At 50.2% G+C, this 21,129-nt stretch overlaps 1 protein-coding gene across 1 annotated transcript in view; it reads right to left on the reverse strand.

Annotated features, from left to right (window-relative positions):
- The window catches only part of snd1 (staphylococcal nuclease and tudor domain containing 1), an 868,653-nt gene that overhangs the window by 809,400 nt on the left and 38,124 nt on the right, over window positions 1-21,129 (reverse strand). The window contains exons 5-8 of the mRNA XM_072562814.1: window positions 19,088-19,248; window positions 16,927-17,018; window positions 12,630-12,788; window positions 10,909-11,015 (exon numbers count right to left, since the gene is read on the reverse strand). Coding sequence (XP_072418915.1) covers window positions 10,909-11,015; window positions 12,630-12,788; window positions 16,927-17,018; window positions 19,088-19,248 — 519 coding nt within the window. The remainder of the gene's footprint in view (window positions 1-10,908; window positions 11,016-12,629; window positions 12,789-16,926; window positions 17,019-19,087; window positions 19,249-21,129) is intronic.

The following is a 21,129-nucleotide window of genomic DNA, read 5'->3' on the forward strand; positions in this document are numbered from 1 at the left end:
CCCCAATACCCACTCCCAGTCCTGAAGAAGGGTTACACCCGAGACATCGACTTCTCCACATCTTGATGCTGCCTGGCTTGCTGTGTTTTTCTAGCATCCTGCCAGTCTACAAAGGAACCTCAATTATCCAAATATCAGATTATCTGAAGGAGACCTCGAGGTTCCGATAGAAACATTACACCAAAGACATGTTTCCAACACTGTTCACATCGTTTGTTTACAGTGATTAAAAGTGAACTCAGCTTACTGAAATGCTGCTGAGAACAGTCCTGGACATTGATGGGAGCCCAGGCACTGACTCCAAATGACTGACTGTCTGCCCTCTCTCTCCTCACACACATTTTCCCTGGAGTTCTACACAGGTGCGTTCCCTAAACGTTCCTTCCCCAGAAAATCTCTCCAAACTGTCCTGTATAGGGCAAAAGTGGAACCTGCCAAAAAGTTGCAGTAAAACGTGTGTGCATACGTATGCACATGTGCGCATACATGTGTGCGCTATTTGGAGACAAACCCCCCCCCCCCCAGCCAAGAGGCAGCACCAGCCTTGTTGTTGGTGCCCAGTCCAGTTGCCCGGGAGAGGGAGTGGAGGCAGGCAGGGATGTGGACGGGGCTAGGGAGGAAGAGAGGTGTTGGACACAGTTGTGGAGCAGGCGGGGATGGGGGAAAAGGGGTGGAGTTGAACAGGGTTGAGGGGTTTTGGGGGCGGTGTAGGATAGGGTCAGGGTGCAGAGGCTTGCACAGTGTGCTGCTGCCTAGTCTCCTGAACGTGGAGCGGACTTAACAGCAAACTCAGAGCCCCAGAGGAAAGGCATTGAATCTCTTAACCGAATAATCAATTATCCAAGCAAAATATTCGGATAATCGAGGTTCCTCTGTACTTGGATTCCAGCATCAACAGTTTTTTTGTCTCCATCCACTAGATGGCAAGCTAGCACAGTTTATTCACTAATCTTCCACAGCATCACCACCACTTCCACAGCGTAGTCAATTAAGTCATCATAATTCAGATGGAGGGGTATTTTAATGTGTATTCAAAATATAGCTTAAGGGAATATTTGCACTCATGAACATATTTTAAAGCTTGCACAGCTGACATTTCCAGGGTTCTGCATCGCCTCTTCTCCAACAGTTCTGACCACAACCCATGAACCCTCATCATTTGCACAGTTCAATATGAAAACAAGTTCATCAGAGCACAGGAAAATAAAATCTGAAGAGTAGGATAGAGAAGCGAAAATAGAAGTTGGGCACAGATTTTAGAAAAATATCAGTCAGTGTTGCTCTTGGTATGCATCAGGATGGACTTAACATGCACAAGAATCAATACCTTGTTCCCACTCATTCAGCAAATGTCTCTCCTCCGCCCCACCCCCGTACTGGTTTTAAATTTTCTTGACACCCTTCCAATCACACCTGACAATATCAGACTTTGGGTACAGAAAGATCTGGTCTTGGCAGGGCAAAAACCTAAAACAGTTGGTGGTGATGGGGGATAAAAAGGGCAGTCACAACCAGAACTGAAGATTTTACACTCATGATAGTTTCCAAAATGTTAAAAAAAAATGATGATTGCAGGAGGTGGAATCAACAGAGGAGCGCAAAGGAAATAGCGGCAACAAAGGGCCATACAGCCTGCAAAATCATTTAACAACATGAGTGATGTTCTATTTCAAGATAATTTTTCCTGAATTTGACACCCATCAATTCACTCAAAAAAAATCAAAAGCCTACTAAATGGGTCTTTAATATCCTGAACTGAATATTCACAGCATTTTGGGTAGAAAGCTCCAAAATCTCTTAAGTTAAGAAATTTCTCCTTATCTCAATCCGAAATAGTGTATTAGCGAGTTTGGAGAAGATTTGTAGCTTAGGTTGCCAGAACTATGACTCCTAGTTCTAGACTGATCAGCCAGTATAAACAGCATCTCTGTATTCATCATATCAAGCCAAATTATAATTCATACTGTTCAATGAAATCACTTCTCATTCTTCTAAGTACAAGTCCATTCTACTTCAGCTGCCCCGACAGGACAACCTCCAAAACACCAGTTAGCACTGCTGCCTCAGAGCCAGGGACTTGGGTTTGATTCCAATCTCGGGCAACTGCCTGTCTGGAGCTTGCACATTCTCCCTGTGTCTATGTTTCCTATGGATGCTCCAGTTTCCTCCCACAGTCCAAAGATGTGCAGGTTGGGGGAATTGGCCATGCTAAATTGCCCATAGTGTTCAGAGATGTGTCAGTTAGGTGCATTAGTCAGGGGTAAATATAGAACAGTGTGGGGGAATGTCTGGGTGGAGTACTCTTCAGAGGATGGATGTGGACTTGTTGGGCCGAAGGGCCTGTTTCCACAATGTAGGGGATTCTATGAATACATTCTTACATTATGAAGATACTGGCAGCATGTACAGACACACAGAGAGACAGACACACAGAGAGAGACAGAGACACGGGGGGTGGGGCGGGCAGAGAGAGAGAGAGAGAGAGAGGGGGGGGTGGGGCAGAGAGAGAGAGAGAGAGAGAGAGAGAGAGGGGGGGGGTGGGGCAGAGAGAGAGAGAGAGAGAGAGAGAGGGGGGGTGGGGCAGAGAGAGAGAGAGAGAGAGAGAGAGGGGGGGTGGGGCAGAGAGAGAGAGAGAGAGAGGGGGGGTGGGGCAGAGAGAGAGAGAGAGAGAGAGAGAGAGAGAGAGGGGGTTGGGGCAGAGAGAGAGAGAGAGAGGGGGGGTGGGGCAGAGAGAGAGAGAGAGACGGGGGGGTGGGGCAGAGAGAGAGAGAGAGACGGGGGGGTGGGGCAGAGAGAGAGAGAGAGAGAGACACGGAGGGTGGGGCAGAGAGAGAGAGAGAGAGACACGGAGGGTGGGGCAGAGAGAGAGAGAGAGAGAGAGAGAGAGAGAGACACGGAGGGTGGGGCAGAGAGAGAGAGAGAGAGAGAGAGAGAGAGACACGGAGGGTGGGGCAGAGAGAGAGAGAGAGAGAGAGAGACACGGAGGGTGGGGCAGAGAGAGAGAGAGAGAGAGAGAGAGAGAGAGAGACGGAGGGTGGGGGAGAGAGTGAGACACGGGGGGGAGGGGCAGAGAGAGAGACGGGGGGGAGGGGCAGAGAGAGAGACGGGGGGGAGGGGCAGAGAGAGAGACGGGGGGGAGGGGCAGAGAGAGAGACGGGGGGGAGGGGCAGAGAGAGAGACGGGGGGGAGGGGCAGAGAGAGAGACGGGGGGAGGGGCAGAGAGAGAGACGGGGGGAGGGGCAGAGAGAGAGACGGGGGGAGGGGCAGAGAGAGAGACGGGGGGAGGGGCAGAGAGAGAGACGGGGGGAGGGGCAGAGAGAGAGACGGGGGGGAGGGGCAGAGAGAGAGACGGGGGGGAGGGGCAGAGAGAGAGACGGGGGGGAGGGGCAGAGAGAGAGACGGGGGGGAGGGGCAGAGAGAGAGACGGGGGGGAGGGGCAGAGAGAGAGACGGGGGGAGGGGCAGAGAGAGAGACGGGGGGAGGGGCAGAGAGAGAGACGGGGGGAGGGGCAGAGAGAGAGACGGGGGGAGGGGCAGAGAGAGAGACGGGGGGAGGGGCAGAGAGAGAGACGGGGGGAGGGGCAGAGAGAGAGACGGGGGGAGGGGCAGAGAGAGAGACGGGGGGAGGGGCAGAGAGAGAGACGGGGGGAGGGGCAGAGAGAGAGACGGGGGGAGGGGCAGAGAGAGAGACGGGGGGAGGGGCAGAGAGAGAGACGGGGGGAGGGGCAGAGAGAGAGACGGGGGGAGGGGCAGAGAGAGAGACGGGGGGAGGGGCAGAGAGAGAGACGGGGGGAGGGGCAGAGAGAGAGACGGGGGGAGGGGCAGAGAGAGAGACGGGGGGAGGGGCAGAGAGAGAGACGGGGGGAGGGGCAGAGAGAGAGACGGGGGGAGGGGCAGAGAGAGAGACGGGGGGAGGGGCAGAGAGAGAGACGGGGGGAGGGGCAGAGAGAGAGACGGGGGGAGGGGCAGAGAGAGAGACGGGGGGAGGGGCAGAGAGAGAGACGGGGGGAGGGGCAGAGAGAGAGACGGGGGGAGGGGCAGAGAGAGAGACGGGGGGAGGGGCAGAGAGAGAGACGGGGGGAGGGGCAGAGAGAGAGACGGGGGGAGGGGCAGAGAGAGAGACGGGGGGAGGGGCAGAGAGAGAGACGGGGGGAGGGGCAGAGAGAGAGACGGGGGGAGGGGCAGAGAGAGAGACGGGGGGAGGGGCAGAGAGAGAGACGGGGGGAGGGGCAGAGAGAGAGACGGGGGGAGGGGCAGAGAGAGAGACGGGGGGAGGGGCAGAGAGAGAGACGGGGGGAGGGGCAGAGAGAGAGACGGGGGGAGGGGCAGAGAGAGAGACGGGGGGAGGGGCAGAGAGAGAGACGGGGGGAGGGGCAGAGAGAGAGACGGGGGGAGGGGCAGAGAGAGAGACGGGGGGAGGGGCAGAGAGAGAGACGGGGGGAGGGGCAGAGAGAGAGACGGGGGGAGGGGCAGAGAGAGAGACGGGGGGAGGGGCAGAGAGAGAGACGGGGGGAGGGGCAGAGAGAGAGACGGGGGGAGGGGCAGAGAGAGAGACGGGGGGAGGGGCAGAGAGAGAGACGGGGGGAGGGGCAGAGAGAGAGACGGGGGGAGGGGCAGAGAGAGAGACGGGGGGAGGGGCAGAGAGAGAGACGGGGGGAGGGGCAGAGAGAGAGACGGGGGGAGGGGCAGAGAGAGAGACGGGGGGAGGGGCAGAGAGAGAGACGGGGGGAGGGGCAGAGAGAGAGACGGGGGGAGGGGCAGAGAGAGAGACGGGGGGAGGGGCAGAGAGAGAGACGGGGGGAGGGGCAGAGAGAGAGACGGGGGGAGGGGCAGAGAGAGAGACGGGGGGAGGGGCAGAGAGAGAGACGGGGGGAGGGGCAGAGAGAGAGACGGGGGGAGGGGCAGAGAGAGAGACGGGGGGAGGGGCAGAGAGAGAGACGGGGGGAGGGGCAGAGAGAGAGACGGGGGGAGGGGCAGAGAGAGAGACGGGGGGAGGGGCAGAGAGAGAGACGGGGGGAGGGGCAGAGAGAGAGACGGGGGGAGGGGCAGAGAGAGAGACGGGGGGAGGGGCAGAGAGAGAGACGGGGGGAGGGGCAGAGAGAGAGACGGGGGGAGGGGCAGAGAGAGAGACGGGGGGAGGGGCAGAGAGAGAGACGGGGGGAGGGGCAGAGAGAGAGACGGGGGGAGGGGCAGAGAGAGAGACGGGGGGAGGGGCAGAGAGAGAGACGGGGGGAGGGGCAGAGAGAGAGACGGGGGGAGGGGCAGAGAGAGAGACGGGGGGAGGGGCAGAGAGAGAGACGGGGGGAGGGGCAGAGAGAGAGACGGGGGGAGGGGCAGAGAGAGAGACGGGGGGAGGGGCAGAGAGAGAGACGGGGGGAGGGGCAGAGAGAGAGACGGGGGGAGGGGCAGAGAGAGAGACGGGGGGAGGGGCAGAGAGAGAGACGGGGGGAGGGGCAGAGAGAGAGACGGGGGGAGGGGCAGAGAGAGAGACGGGGGGAGGGGCAGAGAGAGAGACGGGGGGAGGGGCAGAGAGAGAGACGGGGGGAGGGGCAGAGAGAGAGACGGGGGGAGGGGCAGAGAGAGAGACGGGGGGAGGGGCAGAGAGAGAGACGGGGGGAGGGGCAGAGAGAGAGACGGGGGGAGGGGCAGAGAGAGAGACGGGGGGAGGGGCAGAGAGAGAGACGGGGGGAGGGGCAGAGAGAGAGACGGGGGGAGGGGCAGAGAGAGAGACGGGGGGAGGGGCAGAGAGAGAGACGGGGGGAGGGGCAGAGAGAGAGACGGGGGGAGGGGCAGAGAGAGAGACGGGGGGAGGGGCAGAGAGAGAGACGGGGGGAGGGGCAGAGAGAGAGACGGGGGGAGGGGCAGAGAGAGAGACGGGGGGAGGGGCAGAGAGAGAGACGGGGGGAGGGGCAGAGAGAGAGACGGGGGGAGGGGCAGAGAGAGAGACGGGGGGAGGGGCAGAGAGAGAGACGGGGGGAGGGGCAGAGAGAGAGACGGGGGGAGGGGCAGAGAGAGAGACGGGGGGAGGGGCAGAGAGAGAGACGGGGGGAGGGGCAGAGAGAGAGACGGGGGGAGGGGCAGAGAGAGAGACGGGGGGAGGGGCAGAGAGAGAGACGGGGGGAGGGGCAGAGAGAGAGACGGGGGGAGGGGCAGAGAGAGAGACGGGGGGAGGGGCAGAGAGAGAGACGGGGGGAGGGGCAGAGAGAGAGACGGGGGGAGGGGCAGAGAGAGAGACGGGGGGAGGGGCAGAGAGAGAGACGGGGGGAGGGGCAGAGAGAGAGACGGGGGGAGGGGCAGAGAGAGAGACGGGGGGAGGGGCAGAGAGAGAGACGGGGGGAGGGGCAGAGAGAGAGACGGGGGGAGGGGCAGAGAGAGAGACGGGGGGAGGGGCAGAGAGAGAGACGGGGGGAGGGGCAGAGAGAGAGACGGGGGGAGGGGCAGAGAGAGAGACGGGGGGAGGGGCAGAGAGAGAGACGGGGGGAGGGGCAGAGAGAGAGACGGGGGGAGGGGCAGAGAGAGAGACGGGGGGAGGGGCAGAGAGAGAGACGGGGGGAGGGGCAGAGAGAGAGACGGGGGGAGGGGCAGAGAGAGAGACGGGGGGAGGGGCAGAGAGAGAGACGGGGGGAGGGCAGAGAGAGAGACGGGGGGAGGGGCAGAGAGAGAGACGGGGGGAGGGGCAGAGAGAGAGACGGGGGGAGGGGCAGAGAGAGAGACGGGGGGAGGGGCAGAGAGAGAGACGGGGGGAGGGGCAGAGAGAGAGACGGGGGGAGGGGCAGAGAGAGAGACGGGGGGAGGGGCAGAGAGAGAGACGGGGGGAGGGGCAGAGAGAGAGACGGGGGGAGGGGCAGAGAGAGAGACGGGGGGAGGGGCAGAGAGAGAGACGGGGGGAGGGGCAGAGAGAGAGACGGGGGGAGGGGCAGAGAGAGAGACGGGGGGAGGGGCAGAGAGAGAGACGGGGGGAGGGGCAGAGAGAGAGACGGGGGGAGGGCAGAGAGAGAGACGGGGGGAGGGGCAGAGAGAGAGACGGGGGGAGGGGCAGAGAGAGAGACGGGGGGAGGGGCAGAGAGAGAGACGGGGGGAGGGGCAGAGAGAGAGACGGGGGGAGGGGCAGAGAGAGAGACGGGGGGAGGGGCAGAGAGAGAGACGGGGGGAGGGGCAGAGAGAGAGACGGGGGGAGGGGCAGAGAGAGAGACGGGGGGAGGGGCAGAGAGAGAGACGGGGGGAGGGGCAGAGAGAGAGACGGGGGGAGGGGCAGAGAGAGAGACGGGGGGAGGGGCAGAGAGAGAGACGGGGGGAGGGGCAGAGAGAGAGACGGGGGGAGGGGCAGAGAGAGAGACGGGGGGAGGGGCAGAGAGAGAGACGGGGGGAGGGGCAGAGAGAGAGACGGGGGGAGGGGCAGAGAGAGAGACGGGGGGAGGGGCAGAGAGAGAGACGGGGGGAGGGGCAGAGAGAGAGACGGGGGGAGGGGCAGAGAGAGAGACGGGGGAGGGGGCAGAGAGAGAGACGGGGGGAGGGGCAGAGAGAGAGACGGGGGGAGGGGCAGAGAGAGAGACGGGGGGAGGGGCAGAGAGAGAGACGGGGGGAGGGGCAGAGAGAGAGACGGGGGGAGGGGCAGAGAGAGAGACGGGGGGAGGGGCAGAGAGAGAGACGGGGGGAGGGGCAGAGAGAGAGACGGGGGGAGGGGCAGAGAGAGAGACGGGGGGAGGGGCAGAGAGAGAGACGGGGGGAGGGGCAGAGAGAGAGACGGGGGGAGGGGCAGAGAGAGAGACGGGGGGAGGGGCAGAGAGAGAGACGGGGGGAGGGGCAGAGAGAGAGACGGGGGGAGGGGCAGAGAGAGAGACGGGGGGAGGGGCAGAGAGAGAGACGGGGGGAGGGGCAGAGAGAGAGACGGGGGGAGGGGCAGAGAGAGAGACGGGGGGAGGGGCAGAGAGAGAGACGGGGGGAGGGGCAGAGAGAGAGACGGGGGGAGGGGCAGAGAGAGAGACGGGGGGAGGGGCAGAGAGAGAGACGGGGGGAGGGGCAGAGAGAGAGACGGGGGGAGGGGCAGAGAGAGAGACGGGGGGAGGGGCAGAGAGAGAGACGGGGGGAGGGGCAGAGAGAGAGACGGGGGGAGGGGCAGAGAGAGAGACGGGGGGAGGGGCAGAGAGAGAGACGGGGGGAGGGGCAGAGAGAGAGACGGGGGGAGGGGCAGAGAGAGAGACGGGGGAGGGGCAGAGAGAGAGACGGGGGGAGGGGCAGAGAGAGAGACGGGGGGAGGGGCAGAGAGAGAGACGGGGGGAGGGGCAGAGAGAGAGACGGGGGGAGGGGGCAGAGAGAGAGACGGGGGGAGGGGCAGAGAGAGAGACGGGGGGAGGGGCAGAGAGAGAGACGGGGGGAGGGGCAGAGAGAGAGACGGGGGGAGGGGCAGAGAGAGAGACGGGGGGAGGGGCAGAGAGAGAGACGGGGGGAGGGGCAGAGAGGAGAGACGGGGGGGAGGGGCAGAGAGAGAGACGGGGGGAGGGGCAGAGAGAGAGACGGGGGGAGGGGCAGAGAGAGAGACGGGGGGAGGGGCAGAGAGAGAGACGGGGGGAGGGGCAGAGAGAGAGACGGGGGGAGGGGCAGAGAGAGAGACGGGGGGAGGGGCAGAGAGAGAGACGGGGGGAGGGGCAGAGAGAGAGACGGGGGGAGGGGCAGAGAGAGAGACGGGGGGAGGGGCAGAGAGAGAGACGGGGGGAGGGGCAGAGAGAGAGACGGGGGGAGGGGCAGAGAGAGAGACGGGGGGAGGGGCAGAGAGAGAGACGGGGGGAGGGGCAGAGAGAGAGACGGGGGGAGGGGCAGACAGAGAGACGGGGGGAGGGGCAGAGAGAGAGACGGGGGGAGGGGCAGAGAGAGAGACGGGGGGAGGGGCAGAGAGAGAGACGGGGGAGGGGCAGAGAGAGAGACGGGGGAGGGGCAGAGAGAGAGACGGGGGGAGGGGCAGAGAGAGAGACGGGGGGAGGGGCAGAGAGAGAGACGGGGGGAGGGGCAGAGAGACACAGAGTGAATGGTGTTGCTAGAAGATCTGTATCTCCTGATATAGTTGTCATTGAAAGCAAGTATGCCAGTGCAACAGGTGATGAAGAAAGAAAACAGCATGCTGGCTTTTATAGTGAGGGGATTAAAGTACAGGAACAAGGTTGTCTTGTGGCCATCATACAGGAGTTACTATGTGCAGTCTTGGTTTCCTTATCAGAGGAATGAATCCAACCAGACCAATTCCTGGGTTGGCAGGACTGACATATTATGACAGAATGGATCAGTTAGATTCACTTGAGTTAAGAAGAACAAGTGGCGACTCAAAAAACCATAAAATTCGAAAAAGACTTGGCATGGTACACATCGGAAGGAGGTTTCTGGCACCTGCAAGTCGAGAGTCCAGGGTCACAGTTTAAGGATAATGGGGTAGGCCATTTAGGACTGAAATAAGGAGAAATGTCTTCACCCAGAGCATGGTGTGCCTCTGGAATACTCTGCTGCAGAAATTGATCCAGGCCAAAACCAGAAGGCGTTAGATTTAGATCTTAGGGGATCAAAGGGTATGGGGGAAAAGCAGGGACAGATTATTGAATTGGTTTATCAAATCGAATGACCGAGGTTCAAAAGGTCCAAATGGCCTTCACATGCTCCTACTTTCTATGCTTCTATATCCAGACAATGCATGGCTTGGAGGGAAACTTGCAGATGGTGTTCCTATGTATCTGCTGCCCTTTTCCAATGATGTGATAGAGCTCACAGGTTTGAGAGATGCAGTAGGAGACTTTGCGAATTAATGCAACGCATCATGTAGACAATGCATGTTGCTCCCACCAAACACCACTGGTGGAGGAACTGCATGTTTAAGGGTGCTGAACAAGTGGATCATTTTGTCTTGGATGTTGTCAAGTTTTTTTGCATTCACTCAGACAACTGGAAACTATTCTATCACACTCTTGACTTGTGTCCTGTAGATGGTGGTCAAGCTTTGGGAAGTAAGAAGGCAATTTATTAATTTGCAGTCTCTGACCAGCTGTAACAGCTACAGTAGTTAGATGGCAGATCCAGTTAAGTTTCTGGTCATTTGCTCACCTTCATGTATGTTGCACCTGAACATTAACCTTTACTTCACACCAATACAAACCATAAATATTTAATTTGTGGAAGGAGAAGAAATAAAAAAACCTTAATGATTTTCCACACCGTCTTCCAACCTTACACACCAGGCACCAACTCTGTGAAATAGTCCCACAGACACTGCTCACCTTCATTCAACTTACTCATCCATAGCTGACTACAGAGAAAGCAAACAATACTGCAGAGTTGTTAGGAAAAGTAAAGCACAACAGTTGGGTTTCTTTTATCCAAAATACATTTGTATATGATTCCCAGATAGTGTAGCTAACTATTCCCTTCCTAGTCTGTCAAAGACACAAAACACTTGCAATGGCTTAGTGGTCACTACAGATACATGACCAAAAAGCACATTTAAAACATGGCACAACTTGGATGGTGACAATTGCCTTCTAAACAAATTTTAGCACAATCATCTACTCTCATCACCTGTACACTATAAACACAACTTTAAAACTCCATTTGTTTCTCGTCTCACATTTTTCAAATGATGCAATTGTTTGTACAGTGATCAAATGAAGTTTGAAGCAGAAGGGGATGCCAAACTTTCTCCCTGCCCAATAGAAATATGGGCCAAAGGCAAGTACACTGAGTTAGACTACAGATCAGCCATGATCTCATTGAATAATGAAATAGGCTCAAGGGGCTGAATGGAACATAGAAACAGGAGTAGACCAATGAATTAAGTGCTCTCAGATAAATTCAGCATTACATTTCTGGCTAGCTCTTTTTTAGCTCCACCTCATATCTTCAAAATCGTAAGTCACACAATGAAACAATTTACCTTTCACTAGCTCTCAGCTTTTCTGGACCCTGTGTGTAAACTGCAATCGACCAGTCAACACAGCGAGCAAATCCTTCACGAAGCAGCAGCTCGGTTATATTACCATTCTGCGGATGAAATAAGAATTTTACATTTCTTTTTAAACAATAACATAAAACAAACAACTTTTTTTCTGGCTTTGCCACCAAATAGAAGAGCAGGCAATGTCCTTTTTTGCCTTTGCTTGATGCAGACTCCTATGCGCCTCCAATTCACCCATAATCCTAATACAAACCAGTAGAATTAAAGAAGTGGGAGGCTCTGTATGCATTAATTTCAGCCCTTTAAATTGGAACCAGTGCCAATAAACATTAAGCATGCCTGCTCTGGCTCTTTTCTAGTAAAGATGCATTTTCCCTAATTTTATCATGCGTCATCAATACTTTGAAGCAGATTATTTCTCTCTTTGAAACTAGGCTTTCCCAAATGGCCAAATGGAATAGCTTCAGCTGAGTTTTAATTTGCTTCTCAGTCAACTTCTCTCAGTCTAACATCATACTGGTGCAATCAGCAGAGATATCAAGCAAATTACACAGCAAGTGCCTTAAAAATGGCTATCCTTGGCATAAGTATAAACAAAAGAACTGAATTCAATAGGCATGGGGTGAGTGCTCACTGCCCACAAGATCAATATGCCATCCACCATAAAATGCAATGTCTGTCTGTCTCTCTCAAAGTGGAGTCGCAGGTGGATAGGATAGTGAAGGTGGCATTTGGTATGCTTTCCTTTATTGTATTAAGTACAGGAGTTGGGAGATCATGTTGCGGCTGTACAGGACATTGGTAAGACCACTGTTGGAATATTGCGTGCAATTCTGGTCTCCTTCCTATCAGTTCAGAAAAGATCTACAAGGATGTTGCCAGGGTTGAAGGATTTGAGCTACAGTGAGAGGCTGAACAGGCTGGGACTGTTTTCCCTGGAGCGTCGGAGGCTGAGGGGTGACCTTATAGAGGTTTACAAAATTATGAGGGGCATGGATAGGGTAAATAGGCAAAGTTTTTTCCCGGGGGTCGGGGAGTCCAGAACTAGAGGGCATAGGTTTAGGGTGAGAGGGGAAAGATATAAAAGAGACCTAAGGGGCAACTTTTTCACACAAAGGATGGTACATATATGGAATGAGTTGCCGAGGATGTGGTGGAAGCTGGTACAATTGCAAGATTTAAGAGGCATTCGGATAGGTATATGAATAGGAAGGGTTTGGAGGGATATGGGCCGGGTGCTGGCAGGTGGGACTAGATTGGGTTGGGATATCTGGTCGGCAAAGACGAGTTGGACCAAAGGGCCTGTTTCCATGCTGTATACCTCTAGGACTCTATAAATGTCACTTCAGAGAAGTTGATGGCTACCACTCAACCACCCAACTAATCCTCAGAAATAGAACACAAGATGCCAGAGATTTCCAGGCATGATAAACGGACACTAAAAATGCAGGCCACCCACACTACAGCAAACCAAATGGTAAATGGTATAGGCTGAAGAATTACCCTGCACCTAATGTTGCATCCTACCAGAAAAAATTTGATAAGTAGTACAAAAGGCTGCTTACTCCAATAACATGACGACCTTCTAAAGGCTTGGTACAAGTGCAAAAGCAAATCTAAATTTTGAAATATCTTGCCCTACATGCATAATACACACACACAAAAACTGCAGTTTCATTTTGTTGTTTGATAAAACTCACGGGATGTAGGATGGTTCCTAGAATGACTTGATTCTGCACACTTTCCAAGATGATCTGGACATCTCTTTGCAGAAGGCGTGATTCAGTAAAAAATTTTGCTTCTGCTGCAAACGGCTCTGGAGTTTCAGTCCCATCAGTTTCACGCTTAAATGTCGGGCACTGCGCAGCCAAATATACAAAATATTAGAAACTTCATGTTTACTAGTAAGTTACCTCATTGTAGAATAAGCCACACAAAGTTGTTCTTAGTGCAATGAACTATTTGGACTTGGCAGATCCACGTAGCTGTAGCAATAACAATTCCACAGACATTTCAGTCAAATTACTTTCAGGTAATCCAGAGAGGAATTCTGTATAAATTAATAAAAATAATTTTTATCAATTACTTGGGGTCACAAGTTCAAAGTGAGAGGGGAAAAGTTTTAGGGGAGATATACTGGGAAAGTTCTTCACGCAGAGGGTGGTATGTGCCTGGAATACTTTGCAAGGGTGGGGGGGGGGGGGGGCGGGGGGGGCAGCAGAAGAGATGTATCTAGACAGATAGATAAACGGGCAGGAGCAAAAGGATACAGATCCTTAGAAAAACAGGCTCCAGATTTAGTTAGAGGATCTGGATCGGTGCAGGCTTGGAGGGCCAAATGTGTGTTCCTGTGCTGTAATGTTCTTTGTACTTTTTTTATAAAGATGGGCTATGTTACAGCCATTGAGAGCTGCCAGTTTACCTCAGCTCGTATTTAAGAGATAGAGCATTGCAACTTTAAGCATATTAGCTCGGAAGGCACTCAAGTACAGCGTATTGATAGAGTGAGAAATGCTGCTTTACAGATGATACATGAGATAGTTCTATCTGCACCTTCAGGTAGGCATTAAAATTTGCAAAAGGATAGATAACAAGACTAATATTGTGAAATTATGAAACGAGTTAAAAGGCACTGAGAAAGAATCACTCAACCCAAAACATTAACTGATTTCTCTCCACAGATGCTGCCAGACCTGCAAGCTTTTCCAGCAATTTCGGTTTTTGTAGCCTAAATCATTTACTTAATATGGTGATTTTTTTTCCCCAAACATCTAAAAATGGTTACGGCGCAAAAGGCTATTCAGCCCATAGAATCTGGGTCTATGCAAGAGCAATTCACCTCATATGTAAGAACATAAACAGAAAAAAGCACAGGCTATTCAATCCCTCAAGCCTGCCATGCATTCTATGATCATTGCTAACATGACACTCACCTTTTCAGATAATGATCCAATTGATTCCCCCTGCTGATGCACTCTATTGAACTTACCAGATTCTAATCACTTAATGCACTTTTTTTTCATATCACCATTGATTATTTTGCCAATGACCTTAAATCTCTGGTTCATCATTCCAGCAAAAGTGATTTTTTCTGATCTACTTTATCGAGATCAGTAAAGTCATGAAATTGTAATCCATTAGGTTTATTTGAAATCACATGCTTTCAGAGTGCTATTCCTTCCTCAGGTGAAGTGGAAGGAAGCACACAGGTACAAAAGTTAAGTGGTGAGATCAAAACATAGTACAAACGGTGTGGGTAGAGTGTCAACAGGCTGAATAACAAATGTTTGCAGGTGACCAAAAGTGTCAGATGGTGTAGGTAAAGTGACAACAGCTGAATATCAAGTGAAGGGATCACCCACAATGACCTTTGTCTGGGTGATGAGAGAATTGACCCTAGAAAAATAACCAAGGAGTCCACATTTATGCCCGTTGAACAACACATCATGAAGTACTTTTGAGTAACCTGGCCAATTTCATTGTTTTCTTTTAGTTTTCCCTTAAAAGACAAATGAGCATATACAGTTATAGGAACGGGGATGGAAACAATTATTTCAGTTTAAAGCACAGACATTTATCAGTTTACCATGTCGCTTAATTATTTTTTCTCTGCTAATGTTATTTTGTATTTAATAAATTGTTAAATCAATTATTATAAAATCAGTATCTGAAAATTAATTATTCACAATGCCTGGGATTAATTATTCAAAAGTCTGGTTAGGAACCATTACATTGACTATTTGAGGGTCTTCAAATCGTTCAATTTTAGTGTTACAAATACAGAAGTAGAAAAGCTGATTTGGTTCAGTAGTTTGTGTTGTGACATCACCAAAATCTTGAATATTCCACTGCATTTCATCTCAAAATTCTCTTCTCTAGAGAGAACTTGCCCAGACCCTCCAATTTTAGTCCCTCAACTCTGGAAGGATTCTTGTCAATCTCTTCTGTGCCCTCTAATGACTTTATCTCATTCCTAATATGAAGCCCCAAAACTAGGCAAATTATTCCAGTTGAGCTGGACCAGCATTTTTAATAGAGGTGAAACATAACTTCCTGACCCTGCTTATAAAGTTCAGGTTACCATATGCTTTATTAACCATACTCTTAACCTGTCTTGCTTTTTGAGGTTCAGGTACATTGTTGGACAAACCGGGAACTCTTTTCATTCAATCCTGCAATATTTTACCAAAGTATTGGATAGTGCAATGTAAAGAGGCTTTATTCCATTATCAGGTCATCCTAAGCCTTGGAAGTGCTTAAATGACGACAGTGGCAACTAGAAATGAAAAAGGCAATAACAGGGAAACTATGGTAGAACTTATACAGTTAATGGTAGGGCCCTTTTGATGGGATGGGGGGGATGGTCTTGAACAAAGTTCGAAGGATGCAGATGCATAATTCCTTGAAAGTGGAATCGCAGGTAGATGGTGGTGAATGCAGCATTTGTCATTATTGGTTAGAACAGAGTTTGGAATTGGGATGGCATATTGCAGCAGTAGAGGATATTGGTGATGCCACTTCCACAATATTGCATACAATTCTGGTTGCCCTTCTTCAGAAAAAGGCATTGTTAAATTGAGAGGGCTCAGAAAAGATTTACAAGGGTGTTTCCAGGACAGAAAGGTTGGAGTTACAGAGAGGCGCTGAATAGTCTGGGGCTATTTTCACGAGTGGAAATGGAGGTTTATAAAATCATGACAGGCATGAATAGGATGGACATAGCCATAATCTTTTTCCAGTAGTGGGGGAGTCCAAAACTCGAGGGCATAGGTTGAAGGTGAGAGGGAAAAGATTTTTAAAAAAGGATCAGAGTGGTAACTTTTTCACACAGAGGATGATGCGTGAATGAAACGAGTGCCAGAGGAAGTGGTGGAGGCTGTATAATTAAAAAGGGCATCTTAATTGGTTACATGACCAGGAAGGGTTTAGAAGGATATGGGCCAAATGCTGGCAAATGGGACTAGGTCAGATTGGGATCTCTGGTTAGTGGAAACAAAATGGATCAGAGGGTCTGTTTCCATATTGTATGACACTATAACTCAAAGTCTCTTGAATGGGATGAAATATAACTTCTGCCAGAAATCTACAAATGTGGAGATGATACTGACCCTCACTTCACAATTCAGCTTAAACTATTCAATTTTGAGTAAATTACACTCCCATGACAAGCAACAAAAATATAATTCTCCCAAGTCACTTGGGTAATGTGTGCAATAACTGATCTCCACTATTCACTGAGTCACTGGGGCAGATATGTGCTATGCCAAATTTTATGATAGGTAAAGTTTGTCTCATACAATTTAACCATCTAGACTATCAAAAGTACAATTCAGAAGAAAACCACAAATAGAATTTTGAAACAACAAAGGATTTTTTTTATGCATAAGTGAACAGGAAAACTAAAAGCCCATAGAAATGTTGGACTTATTACTGAATGTTATGCATAAGGAAGATAGAGACTTTTCTACCAAAAGATCTTTTAATTTAACCTGAGCATCACCATTTCCCAGTTCTTTGCTTTGTCAGGTAATAATCAATTAAAATAGAAAGTGTTGCAAATCCTCAACACGTTAAGAAGTAATTGTGGAATGAGGCAGAGTTAATGTGTCAGATCAATAATAACTAACTTAAATCTGTTCAAATGAATTATGAGGTAATCAACTTGAAATGTTGATTCAGTTTTGGTGTTCCACTATATTTCCAGCATTTTCAGCTTCCCTGACATTACTCGTAGTTGAGGTATTTTACTTTTGATGTGCGGGTATTATGAATATCAATGTTTCAGGATGCTGACATTCTAAAGCAATAAGTGACTTGAAAATTACCAACCATTTGGTAATTTCTAAACTAAATCATGGGACTGATAGAGAAATCACTAAGCTCTACAATGAACTTAGAACCTCCATGTCCTGGTTGAAAATAAACTGAACCTGCAAGTGTGGCAAATCAATACAGTTATAAATGAAATGCAACAGAAATCTAGTTATGTAAATGTACCTTAACACCAGAAAGCATAACTGTCACCAGGTAGTAGTCAGGCAGCAGCAAAGCTCTCACAACACTCCCATCTCGCACATGCTCAATGACAGCTACACAAGAAAAGGAAAAAAAATCAGTCTACATCCTTTGAAAGACGGCACAAGATAAACTTGTATTAAATTTGACATCTTTACTATGGAAAGGGATGTTTTCTCAAGATGACAAAGTGGAGCTCAAACAGACCCCAAACCAAGAAATTAGGCATTAAAAAGGTTGAAAGAAGTTAACTGACAAAAAGAATCAAGTGCTCCTTGAGTGTTTATCCCAAGGTAGCTTATCGTTCTATCAATCTATAAAGAGAGATTGGGAAAGTCATAAGACGACAGAACCACAGCAAGGGAGGCTTGATAAGGTTGAAAAGGATGAGTACAAGCTGAAAGTGTGTTGCTGGAAAAGCACAGCAGGTCAGGCAGCATCCAAGGAACAGGAGAATCGATGTTTCGGGCATCAGCCCTTCTTCAGGAATCCCGAGTCCAGCTTTTCCAGCAACACATTTTCAGCTCTGATCTCCAGCATCTGCAGTCCTCACTTTCTCAAGGATGAGTACAATAATTACAAATGAAATTTAAAATGTAAATTATCAAACTTAACACTGTGACACTAAGATACAGGTAGCAATAAGAGAAGAATGGATGGGACTGACAATCAGAACATTTTGTTGGTTGCACTTTGAATTGGAAGCTGCAATAGCAAATGGAGCCTATGACTTAGCATTGGAGACTAGAATCGACAAAATCATAACGGAATGAGGCAAGTCTGTTGGGGCGGGGGGGTGGGGGAAATACTCTTTGGAGAGTCACTATGGACTTGTTGGGCCAAATGGCCTGTTTCCACACTGTAGGAATTCTATGATTCTTTTATGAATTTTGTAGGAAAAAGGGTAGCGAGAGCAAGAAATGGGTCCTATGGACAGAATGAATTTTGAGAGTTCGTGAAAGAAAAACACAGAGGAAGGCATGAGTTCAGGCTAGGAAAAGTGCAACTTGAGAGGAAGTTGACCCAGTAAACAAGTGGAAAGAGGAACATGGAGGGGGCAGTTGATTAGTTCATTTCAAATCTTAGTGACAAAGTAGTACAGCAATCGCTCAGAATTATTGTTACTGGAAACGAGGGAGAAGTAACTGTGCAGAATACATGCTCAAAAGAAACTGACATTCCCCCTTGTAATATAGCTTCAGTAATTTCAACTCAGTTAGATATTGGTCCAACTGCACGATAAAACTATGAAATGATAAAACAGCTAAAACAAAGCAAAGTTCCGTATAATTTATTAGGACTCAATTTCAAAACTTCATCCAAGTCCAGTTTTTGAAACATTTAATAAAAGGTGACCAATAATTGAGCATTGCAATTCCAAGACAGCTTCTGTACAAAAAGGGCATAGATTCAGCATAAAATCAAAAACAAAGACAGGGATCATTCTTGTCTGTACTGGCCATTAAAAGAGATATCCAATTATTCTAACACCCCCGCTGCTTCCCTCAAAGCCTCACAATATTCAATACAGTGTATTTATTCGTTCTAGAAAATAACTGTCTACTTCATCCACCCTTTCTGGTGTTGCACTCTAAAATCAACTCACTTCATTATTTTATCAAAAGCCTTCGTGACTTTGAACATCCCTATCAAATCTAAGGAGAACAATCCCAGCCTCTTCAACAGAGTTGGAGAAACAGCCATAAACCAGCTTCACAACAACAAATGATAAAACATCCACCTGCAGCCAAAAAAGTGGATAGGTGAGCTCCTCCATAATCCCATCTAGCTACTGCTGCAGTAAGAGTTTCTACTACATGGCAAACAAGAAAAGCCCATGTAATGACTCATATCCTTTGGGAAAAGCAATTAGCTTCAACCAAGTGTCACCTCAAAGCTGCTTTTGGGCATCTATTACATAGGAGAGGAATCTCAGCTGCTGAGACAGATCCCATCACTGTTTTCGTTTTGTCAGTCTTTCAAACCAAAGACCTATAACAACAGAAAGCATCTTTTGTAAAGTTTAAAATAGTACCAATTTGGTAATTAACTGTGACTTACCAAATACAGACATCAGTAATTGAGTACACAGGATGAAGCATCAAAACTTACACAGTTGGAAGAGTTAACCTCATTCACTAACCATTAACTGGTTTTTGATGATTAGAATCCACAAAATGACGAGGATTTTCAATAGTATACTTCAGATCGCGAATGGTGTGTGAACTGCCTCCATCACTCCACATTCCTTTCTTCGCTGCTTTTGCTTGCTCCTCAAGTTCACAAAGTCTGGCTTGCTCAGGACTAAGAGAAAAATTTAATAGAATTAGCAGATACAGGCTCAGGAAAGTAGAATTTCAGGCAAAATTTAGTCTACCATTTGCCTCTTAGGCCTCTGCTAATACTAAATGTTAAATAGAATCAACATGATTAAGCTTTTCTTGCACTTGATGGCAGCAGTGGATACTATTCTGACCTGATTCAGGTTCTGAGTTCATGCCTGACCCAAGAGCCAGGAACACAAGATCCGGCCTGTCTTTCCAATAAGGTACAGATGGCAAGCTACATCCCCAGAAACACTTATTTAGATAATAAGTTAAAATGAGCCACAGTCAGTCCCCTCAGGTGGCTATAATAAAACACCTGTCATTTTGAAATGTGGAGAGGCTCATTTGGAGTGTAAGCGTCAGCAGAGACTAGATGAGCCAAATGGTCAGCTTCTATCCTCAATTCTATGTAACTTGAAGATCTTCCATGCATCAACCAATGTTGGGAATTCATTAGCAGGAAACTTTGCCACAAATACATACTCTATTATTGCAGGGCAATACATATTTTCTGATGTTCTGTATGTCATAACCCAAGGATTTTCCAAGACAGTTGTACCAGAAAACCACTGAATATAATGCAAAACAGGACAAAGTTTAAAAGATTAATAAATTGCCCTTTGGTTTTTGAAATAACTGCAAAGGCCGGTATCCCATCACCCAGTCATCCTTTGTTTACTTGTGCTCAGTACACTGGCTGTGGCCAGCCAGCTCAAAGTCAGTCACCTGAACGGAGGAGATTCTAAGTCCCTTTTTCTTTGTCCTTAAAATAATCCCCCACACTACTGCCAAAAAATAGTAGCACTTATTTCTCCCGAGCACCCACATCATGTGTGTGTAGTTATAGGACACAGTGAAGAAACATTGAGTACAGAAAACTTTATTCATATCCCACCACTAGAAAGAAAAAGCACCCAAGTGGCCAGTGACGAGGGTAGGGCTTAAATGAAGATCGAATTGGAGGGGAAGTAAAACACTCCACCCACCGCAGTGCCCACCTCTCCTGAAAACTCAAGGGTATTGGTAGACACTGCAAGCTCCTTCTCTAGGGACACCCAGGCCTGAACGTAACCATGGAAGAAGGACAGGCAATTGGCCATAATGACCCCCCAACACAGCCCACAGTCTGAACCTGTTTATGGCCAGCCTGGCCAGGCCCAGGAGCAGATCCAGGAGGAGATCCTCTGACGTGGCCTCCCCACTCTGCAACGGGTAACCAAATATCAGGAGCTGAAGAGGAACCAAAGACATAAAAGATGATCCTTAATAAAACCATAAAGGAAGTGCATACGCCCACAACCCATATATACATGGACCGTGGACTCCACAGCACCACAGAACAAGCAGTTGGGCTGGGTGCCCATGAACTACCGCAACCTGCAATTGCACGTAACTGTTGTGTGCAACACCCTCCACCTCAGATCACCAAGTGAAGGGGGAAGAACTCCCATGTAGAGAGCCTTCCACTGGGGAATCCCCACCTCCAGGTGGCAATTGGGCAGGCCAACCTGTGTCCAGGTGGAGGATAAAGGAGAAGAGATGAGTGGTGTGCTGTAGCAGTCAGTACAGGGTCCACCGTTTCACATTCCTATGGGGCACAACTCTAAAACAACAAAGGCAGCTCAGGTTGAGAGGCAGAGGCTCCCACAGGAGGTAATTGAGGCCAATGTGATTTCCATCCAGTCAGGGATACACGCAGACAGGATTCCATCGCACACCTGAGCGTCTTCCAACTGGTGAACGATGTCGGGTCTGAGCACTGCCATTTTCAGGCATTGAATGGTTGGACAGGACGTGCTGATTGGGGTTGTTAACCCAGGCCAATCAAGGACTGCAATCAAAAAGGTCCACCTGTTTC

This window comes from Chiloscyllium punctatum, chromosome 44 (assembly GCF_047496795.1).
Source record: "Chiloscyllium punctatum isolate Juve2018m chromosome 44, sChiPun1.3, whole genome shotgun sequence".
NCBI lineage: Eukaryota > Metazoa > Chordata > Chondrichthyes > Orectolobiformes > Hemiscylliidae > Chiloscyllium > Chiloscyllium punctatum.